The sequence below is a fragment of the Petaurus breviceps genome, unplaced genomic scaffold (genome assembly GCF_028583685.1).
Source record: "Petaurus breviceps papuanus isolate PSGF00001 unplaced genomic scaffold, PetGlider_PUasm1.0 174, whole genome shotgun sequence".
NCBI classification, from domain to species: Eukaryota; Metazoa; Chordata; class Mammalia; order Diprotodontia; family Petauridae; genus Petaurus; species Petaurus breviceps.
In genome coordinates, this window is record NW_027185761.1 from 12,577,330 (window position 1) to 12,586,134 (window position 8,805).

The window sequence follows — 8,805 nt, forward strand, 5'->3', positions numbered from 1 at the left end:
ATCAAGTCTATAAGATCACCTTTGAGATCACCTAGTCCAATTCTTGGATTTTGCAAAGGATGAAATGGAACTCTAGAAAAATTGCGCCCAAGATCCCGTTAAAATATTTCCATAGAAAAGAGTGCCTTCATGTCTCACTCATGTTTCGTTTTCTCTTGTAAGACATGGTAGTCAAAGTGTCAGCCTTGGAGTCAAGGAGACCTGAATTCAAATCCTTCCTCTGACTCACATAACAGGTGTCTCACCCAGGGTACATCTCTAAATTTCTCAGGGTTCACTAGGCACTCTCTACGACTCTAATGTATAGGCGAGTTGGCGATTGCAGCCGTGAAAGGAGTTTTCTCACTGGGAACTGCCTAAGCATTTCAAATCCCAGATCTGGAGACTCCTCAATAAGTCCACCCCCACCAGTTGTTCTTTCACTCTCTTCTTGCCTCGTATTCTTGGGAGTGGGTGAGGGTGGAGAGGGAGCAAGGACACCTCGGGATAATGGAACCCCGCAAATTGTAATCATAGTCTGGGGCCTTGGTGTTCAGTCCCGAGGGCATTGACTTGGGCATCGGCCTAGAGACAATAACAGAAATCAGAAGGCACAGGTAATGTGGTAGGGGATGAGGGTAAAAGGTAAGGACCTCGGATAGGAGTCAGGGAAAGCGACCCGACCCGGGATTGCGCTCCCAGCTGCACGGAAGTTGCTACTCTGAGTTTCCTGCCGAAGTTCTCGGGAGGTGCGGACAATAATTGCGCGTCAGACTTTCACTGAGTAATCAAACTAAATAGAAAAGGATGCAAGCTGCCACCAGAGAAACCTGACGGCGAAACAGGAGGAGCCTATGGCTGGAAGCCCCAGCTACCGTGGAAGCTGGCGGATCCTGCGAGGTCTATTTTGACCCAGCGCCCCAGCGGGCCTGTGTAGGGTCAGCAGAGAAAAATCAATAAGCCAGGCGGTCCACATCGCAACGCCTCAAAACCCAATTATCTGATTGTTTTCAGCGAGAGCTTCCCCTTCCGGGGCGCTGGCTGGCATCAGTGCAAGTCCAAACAAAGCTTCGGTACCCAAAATAAAAAAAGGAAAACCCGTGTAAGCAATCTAGGTAACAAACAAAACCAAGAAGTCAAACTCAAAACCTGAATCTAGTCAGATGAATAAATGCTCTTTATCCCGAGACGTAAGGGATCTTACGCTCCGCCCTTCTACCCCCCAACCTGCTAAAGATTGGTATGAGGCTGAAACCTCTGACTGTACAAAACTGCCTCTATTCAAGGCAGGTGGTGTTCGGTGGAGACTGCGCTAAGATTTACCTTTCGGTACCGAGCTGTCACTACGCAACTGAAAAGTAGGAGAGACTATCAGGCTTTCCCTTTTAGAGACTCTTTCCATACCCCAGAGTCAAAGCAAAACAGAAAAGTGGGGGTGATAACCCAGGTAAACAATGCGAAAAGTCGTACCCACCAGCCATACACCCACACTGAGACACCTGCTTTGGAGCAAAAGATCCAGATTTCCCGCCCTCAAAATTATTCTTTCGATAAGTTACTTTAAAAATAAAACCAAACCGTCCCATTCCTACCCCTTTCTGCTGCTACTTTGAATCTGCTACCCCCTAAAACCTTGGGCACCCAAAACAGCCGAGGAGAAATCAGCCCCAGCCAAAATGAGACAGTGGGAGCTGCAGAAGCACCGACCTCAGCCCGTGTGTCATAAAATACTTTATTGGAATAAAGTCACTGTCTTCGAAGGGTAAGGCGGAGAGCTGGAGAAGGCATCCAGGTTGGGTTTGGTCTCCGATCCCTCTGGGCTGCTACTGGCTCCCCTTCCGAACCTAGGACTCCAGAACCAAACGGAGACCGCTAGGACGCCCACCTTGGAGAGGTCCTTCCAGGAAGTGGCCAAGCCCTGAGGGGCTTGAGTGTGACTGTGAACTTAGTGAGTTCGTGAGTGTGCGCGCTCGCCCCTACCCCTAGGGCGGTTTCGAAACCTTAAATACCCTATCAGCAGGGACAGGAAAATTTTCTCCTCTATCATAAATTCATTTGGAGGATCTTTTGTTTCTTGAGTGGATGGCATATTTTTTTTTCCTCGTTTGTTTAATTCTAGCTTCCCTGGTTTTCCCAATAGGACAGTTTTTTGCAGAAACAATGAAAGGAAACTTTTTTTTTCAGCAGCAGTCACTCCTCTTCATCCTTATTGCTGCTCCAAATAAGATCGTTCTAGTCCGGAGAAATGAGCAGGCGACCCAAACTTGGTCTGTTCCCAGGGTGGAAGAGAGTGGCAAAAGTGCCCCGCCCCAATAAGGCCTGGAAAAGTTTAGTTTGTCCTCTAGGCTAATCCGGTCCTCAGAAGGAAAGGCCTCGAGGGTAGTCAGTCTTTGGTTTATCTGAGGAAGAGAGGTCCCAGGGTCGAGGCATTAACAACATCCACCCCTTCGGTTTCGCCGAAGGCCTGAAGAATTCTGGTGACCAAGTTCACTCCTCCTGATTGACTTCGCAGGGAGAGCTCAGGTTCTCTGCCTGCTTCTCTGCCTCCTTGGCCCGCTCCTGCTCAGTTAGCTGTTCGCTGGTGGGAATGGAGTTCTTCTTGGGGCGCCCCTTAGGTTTAGTCGGGGATTCAAGCCCGCCACCTTGTAACACCTGCATAATGACAGAGAGAAAAAGACTGAGCGCTTGCAAAGCAAAGGAGGCCTCAGGGGGAGGGAAAGATAACAAGCAGCTGTCTCACTTCTTGAACAATATCTCCCAACCTTTCTTCTCTTTGGATGCCGAAATTCTATTCTGGGTTAAATACTGATGGGGCTGCTTTCCCTCAACCCCTTTCCTCCCGGTACCAGGTGCCAATTTGACTGTGTTCCTAGCTCTCTAGGTTCGAACTCTGCGACGCTATGTTAAACTAGAATACTCAAGCCTGTGGACAGTAAGGCATTTTTTTCCCCCTGAGAACTAAGGTTGTTCTCGATGTAACAAGGCCGGGATATATGCTGCCGGGATACCAGGTTGCTGGGGACACAGAGAAGATGGAGGAGGAGGGCTCGGGGAGTTAGAAAGGGATTCTGGGACCTCACACTCACTATTTTCTTCCACTTCATCCTCCTGTTCTGGTACCAAGTCTTCACCTGCAGCTGGCTCAGGCCCAATGATTCAGCGAGGTCTATTCTGTGGAAGCGCGAAAGCGGAGGATGCCTTCAGATTGGGCTCTCCGCTTCCTTCTCTTGAACTCTTGAAAGTTCCTTGAGGGGAGGCAATCTCTCCCCGCTAAGACCCACGAAAGAAGAGTGCGCTCCCGGCCCTCGATCCCAGCCCCCCTCACAGCTCCTCCGCCCCACTCCTCCATCCCCCAAAGGCCCTTGACTCTACCTGTCCGGCGTGGAGAGGTACTTCTGCTTTTCGAAGCGCTTCTCCAAACCCATAAGCTGCAGTTCGGTGAAAACCGTCCGGCTCCGCCGCCCCTTCTTGGCTTTGGTGCCCGGCTCGGCCGGGCCAGACTCCAGCTTTCCACGGAGGTGCAGCTCCAGAGGGAGGTGAGGTGAGGCGGAGCCGCCTTGGAGCCCAGAGCCTGCGGCTAGCAGCGCGGAACCCAGACCAGAGCAGCCCAGGGGCGCTAGAGGGAACTTAAAGACTGCCGCTTGCTCTGCCTTCAGCACGGCTGCCGCCAGAAGAATCAGGAGACAGAAACCCAGAGAGGAGGGAGAAGAGAAAGGACAAGTCAGCGCCGACCCGCGGCCCCCACGAAGGATTCTCCGGCCTTGACTAGGGCGCCGCCAGGTTGACTCATCCGAGCCGGGCGGGTGAGTCACCAAAGCCCGCTACCACTGTTGCTATTCAGCTCTCCAGCTGAGAGAGCTGGGAACCGGAAAACTGCGGACACTTTCTCTAACCTTCTCTGATACCTTTCCCCAGTGGCTTTGGAACCCCGAAATTAAATGTTCCTTCCTCTGTCTCTATCAGCATCTTCTACCGTAACATTTCCCCAGATCCTTCCTGTTCTCTTTCTTTTCTGGCCATAAAATGGCAGAATCCCGAAGTCCAGGATTCTGAGCGTCTTTTGATTCGTGGGAAACGGAAATCAAGGGGGAAAAAAAATCCAAAACAGAAGTCAGAGCGAAAACAACGTCGGTGACTGAGTTAGGAGGAGGGAAAGATTGCCTTCATTTCCAAGATCACATTTTCTTATCTAGAATATTTACAACGACCTTTGGAAAGATGAAATCCAAATCTATATGAAAACACGGGTTATGCGCATAGATGTGAATAAATGTATATACACCTGTTCGGTAGCATGCACAGATACCAATGGATTGCTAATGTTCATACACATTAAGTATATATAAGTGCTCATACGCATTAAATGTATATACATGAGTGTATATGTGGGTCCTTTGTGAAGTTGTTGCTGTGTGTGTGTGTATGTGTGTGAAACAATTGTTACTCTGGTTAGACGCTTCAACCCAAAAATGTTTCAGAATTCTTAAATTCGAAATGAATTTTTACAACAAAATAAATGACTGACAACGAATAATCCGCAGATTGAATACACCTCAAACGATTCTCCATGTCAGTCAGTGTTAATCTCGAAGCTAACCTCAGAAGATTCGGGCCTGCCCAGTCCCATACAGAAAAGGAGATATGCAGGGAAGTGTTCCCGTTTTGTCAGGGTAGGGGATCGCTGAATAACAAAAAAATTCCTCTCAAAACCTCTGTTTACTTGGGCTCTTCGTGTTGAAAAAAAAAATCACTTTAAACTCGGTTTTAGTTTAGTATACCTTTTCTGAATGGGTACTCCCATAGTTTCCTCTGTTCTTCCTCGCCCCTAATATTTAAAGCTTTAAACATGCTTTCAGTTCCTAAAATACCAAAATGACATCCCCTCCTTTTTTTTTTTTTTTTACAAAAAAGGGATTAATCCTATACTACAGATGTCCCAACATGGCTCCCATAGGATGGGTAGGAGAGAGAGAAAGAAGCAGGGTGAAGAGAGACGGGAACAGGAAAGAGAGTGAAAAAGAAAGGATGAAGAAGGAAAAAAAAGAAAATATTAAAGCTACAAAGACAAAGAAAACGTCATTTTCACATCTTTCACTAAATAATATATGACTTAATATTAATAATAGACTATTAAAGTTGAACCTAATCTTGTTTAAAATAGCATTTGATCATAACTATCTCATTAGAAAATAAGACACGCTTTCCAAGGCCCAAGAGAGTTGATACTGTTGGTGCAAAACCTCTTAGGAACGGCCAGTCCCTTGGACTGTCCCCAGGACGATCTAAACCAACTGGAATGGGGAAGGTGACTTCCACCCCAAGGATCTAGATGAACTAGACTAGGGAAATTTGTTTGGGACAGAGCAGAAAGAGAAAGAGGAGAAGTTTTTCTAAATGGACTGAGACTCCCGGAAGACTCATTCCTATTAACCTCCTTCAGGAAACAAAAGAACTTGGGAAAGTCTTAGGGTTTGAGACACTCCAAAAGGCTCGGGATTTTTGGTGCAGGCCCATGGGGAAATCAGTGGCTACTAACTCAAAGCAGATACCCTGGTCTAGTTCAGACTCTGTTATCCTTGCTCTTTTCATCGCAGGCTGAATGTCTTCCCGAAAAGAGTTCGATATTAGGGTAGGCCTCGATGTCAGAGAATCTTACCATCTTACTCTCACCATCTTTTTGTTAGGGACTGCAACTATTTTCTTTCTCCATTTCCAGACCCGTCCAAATGAGAGGGGTCTTCACAGAGCTAACTGGGGCTCAGGGTCGAACCACTTTCTTCCCTCAGGAACCAATAGCTTCTCTCCTGGTTCCCTTTGACGTGGCAAACCTACAGTCACCCAGAATCTGAAAGCCCGAGGTCTTAAATGTCAAAGAAAGAGATTCCGAGAAGCTGCCCTTTCGACCTTCCAGGTCCACTGTGGGGTACTGACTTGGGGCAACCTGGGGCCTCAGTCTTATCAGGTTCTCATACATCTCTCGGGGCAATCCATGGTATCTCATGGAGGACCAGGAAAAGTTGTTACATAAAGTCATACAAGGAAAGAGGGTGATTAAGTTTTCTCAACATAAAAAGTATCTCATCTAGAGGTGGGACCCAGCAGGGGTTTGAGGTCCTGGAAGAAGGGTTTCTTGAGGGGACATGGATCTCTAAATTGACATTACGGGTGTTCTCTCTAGCCTTCCTTCGTCCCCCCCCCCCCTTTGATTCATACCAAGTCCTTGCTGAAGAGCTCAAAACACCTTAATAATGCAAGATGAAACTAAACAAAAAGAGCCCAATCCTGGGCCCAAAGCTGCTGGGCCAAAGAAACTAGAAGAGTTCAGACACGACTTGAACCTCCCCCTTCTAGCTAACAAGATAGCCAGGCAGGACCAGGCCCATTTTGGATTGCCAACTCCCCAAGGGCAGGGCTCTCTGTTTTGTATATCCCTTTGTACGTAAGATGGGTCTCTCTGCACCCCCAATCAACTTGACAGACCGAGTGGACGACTCCGCTAACTGATGGGCTGGAAGGCTGATTGACTGCAACAGGGAAAGCTGTTTGGTGGTTATCACTTCTCCCGCGCCGATGCCTAGGGCCGACAGGGGCTGTGACCCTTCCCGGCCGCTGGCCCCCGCCCTTCCCCTCCCGCCTTGCCCACCGCTTGACCGCACGTACCCAGGTGGCTGTGGAAGGGCCGCGCGGACAGCAATGCTTGCACGCCGAACTTGAGCAGCTCACCAGCCGCAGCAGGCGCAGCACTCTTGGCGTCTGGGGGGTCAGTGAGGATCTCTTCGATCATGAAGCTCCGGTAGCGGTGGGAGCGGTGGTCTGGGAAAGCTTCGGCTGGGAAGTAGTGCGCGGCGCCCAGCTCCATGGGGCGCTGCATCCTGCGCTCCTGCCAGGCTCCTGGTATCCCACAGGCCTCCTCCGCTTTCTCCTCCTGCCTGGCGGGGCCCCTCCGGCCCCTAGATGGCAGCGATGGCCAAGGTGCCTGGGGGGCTGCTCCGGGGCCAGGGCTGGCGCCCGTTCATTCTCTCGGCTGCCTGGGCCCTCTCCCTTGACTTCGCCCTCACTGCTTTGCTGGCTGCCTTCCCCGCCTCTCCACCGGCAGGCGCCTCAGCTTTGGCTTCTTCGGCCTCCTACCGTGCCCCCAGGGAAAGGCTCACGACCAGGGGAGCTCTGGTGAGGAGGACTGAACCGGGGCCCTGCAGCCTCAGCGCCTCATGCGGCCCGCGCCCCCGCGCGTCATCGCCGAGATGGGCTTTCTCCGCCCCTCCCGGGAGGGGACAGAGCGGAGCCTATTATATCCTTCACCTCAGGCCGAGACTTGGGGAACAAGGGCCGAGACTGGGAAAGGGGGCTGGGCAGGGAGGGGGAGGGGATGGGTGGTAGAAGGGGGAGGAGGAAGAAAGGAATGGGGAGGGAAAAGGGCTTGAAGAGAGAGAGAGGGCAGTCCTTACTACCCCGCCCGCCCCTCCTCGGATGCCCAGCCCAGACTAACCGATCGGTCCCAGTGAAGCTGAGAGGCCTCGTTGGGAGGAGCAGCGGGGCTAGAAGAGAGGTCCTCTTTCTGCCTGGTCTCAAAGCCAGAGAACCCATTAGAGATGTATGGGGACATTCTCAGCTTACGGGCCCCAAGAGCCCAGTCCACCCCCAAAGTTCACTCATCTCCTTGAAAACTCGGACTCCCCTGTGTTCCCTCCCTGGGTGCACTGGACTGGGACGGCTAAGGAAGACATTGGCCTGTAGTTGTCCATCGTCCTCTTCCCTTTAAAACCCAAATTCTGACTGTTGGACCCCGTTCGCCAAGCGGTTGTTCAGTTTCCTGTTCTGATTCTGGGGCTCTGAAGTAGGACCCAGACCTCCCGAAGGGACTTTGAAAACGGGTCCTGAGCAGGAGCAATACGAATCTGAGCCACCCGCTCATGACTCGGAAGTTTATCCTGGCCGGGTTCTGGCCCACCCTCTTGCTCCTTGCCCTGCTCGCAGTAGCCCTGCCCCAAGGGGGAGCTACCATCACCACCCTCCTAGAACCTCCGAGGCAAAGGAGGTTTCCTAAACTTCTCAGTTTTTTTTTTTTTTCCTTTTCTAAGGCTCCTGTTTAGGCCCGATGGATAATAAGGTGATTACAGAGGCAATGAAGTAACTGGCCCTGATCTCTGGGCACTACAGCCACCAAGGAGAGAGGCTGGTTAGTTACCACTAGGCATGCTGGCCTACTTGGGGGCAGAGCAGAGACAGGTAATTCTGTGTCTGACCTACAAGGGCAAGAGGGACTTCAGTTCCCAATGGAAGTTTTTTGTACCCTAATTAGAAACTAAAGTCCGAGGCGTTAACCACAAGACCCTGCCCTCCAACTCAAAGCCTAGAACTCTGGAGGGCCAAGAAATGAGTCGGAGTTTTACTATAAGGGGCTAATGGTGAAAAGTGGTCGGTAAGACAATCCAAGATCCCTACCAAAGCCCAGATCAGAGACAATGGATGACTTCATCTAGGATGGGTTCAGACCTGGGATTGCTAGAAAGAAAATCAGGGGAAAGGAAAAGAAAGGGAGGATATGTGGGAGAGAGGGGCACCAAAGGGAGGGCCTAGTGAAATAAGATTGGTACCTCTAATCTGTTGGGGAGGCCAGGACCATGTGCTCTCTCTCTCTCTCTCTCTCTCTCTCTCTCTCTCTCTCTCTCTCTCTCTGTCTCTCTGTCTCTGTCTCTGTCTCTCTCTCTCTGTCTCTCTCTCTGTGTCTTTCTCGTGACTTCATCCCCCCTTTCCACCAAGTCCTGAGGAGAGTGGAAAAGGGAGCTGCTAAGCTGGGGTTCTGTTGCTGATTCTATAGTCACCTGA

At 50.6% G+C, this 8,805-nt stretch overlaps 1 protein-coding gene across 1 annotated transcript; it reads right to left on the reverse strand.

The window, feature by feature from the left end:
• Positions 1-1,697: 1,697 nt before the first annotated feature.
• Positions 1,698-7,284, reverse strand: BARX1 (BARX homeobox 1). Its single transcript, XM_069084520.1, has 4 exons — positions 6,640-7,284; positions 3,352-3,640; positions 3,066-3,150; positions 1,698-2,631 (listed from the first exon to the last, which is right to left on the reverse strand). Exons 1-4 carry the CDS (start codon positions 6,848-6,850, stop codon positions 2,467-2,469), a joined length of 750 nt encoding a protein of 249 aa, XP_068940621.1. The 5' UTR covers positions 6,851-7,284; the 3' UTR covers positions 1,698-2,466.
• Between the last annotated feature and the right edge of the window lie 1,521 nt (positions 7,285-8,805).

Coding starts and splice junctions, on each gene's coding strand:
- BARX1 (XM_069084520.1), bottom strand. CDS start 6,850: ATGCAGCGCCCCATGGAGCTGGGCGCCGCGCACTACTTCCCAGCCGAA. Junction 3,641..6,639: donor GCCCTTCCACAGCCACCTGG/GTACGTGCGGTC, acceptor TTCTGGCGGCAG/CCGTGCTGAAGGCAGAGCAA. Junction 3,151..3,351: donor TACCTCTCCACGCCGGACAG/GTAGAGTCAAGG, acceptor GCGCTTCCACAG/AATAGACCTCGCTGAATCAT.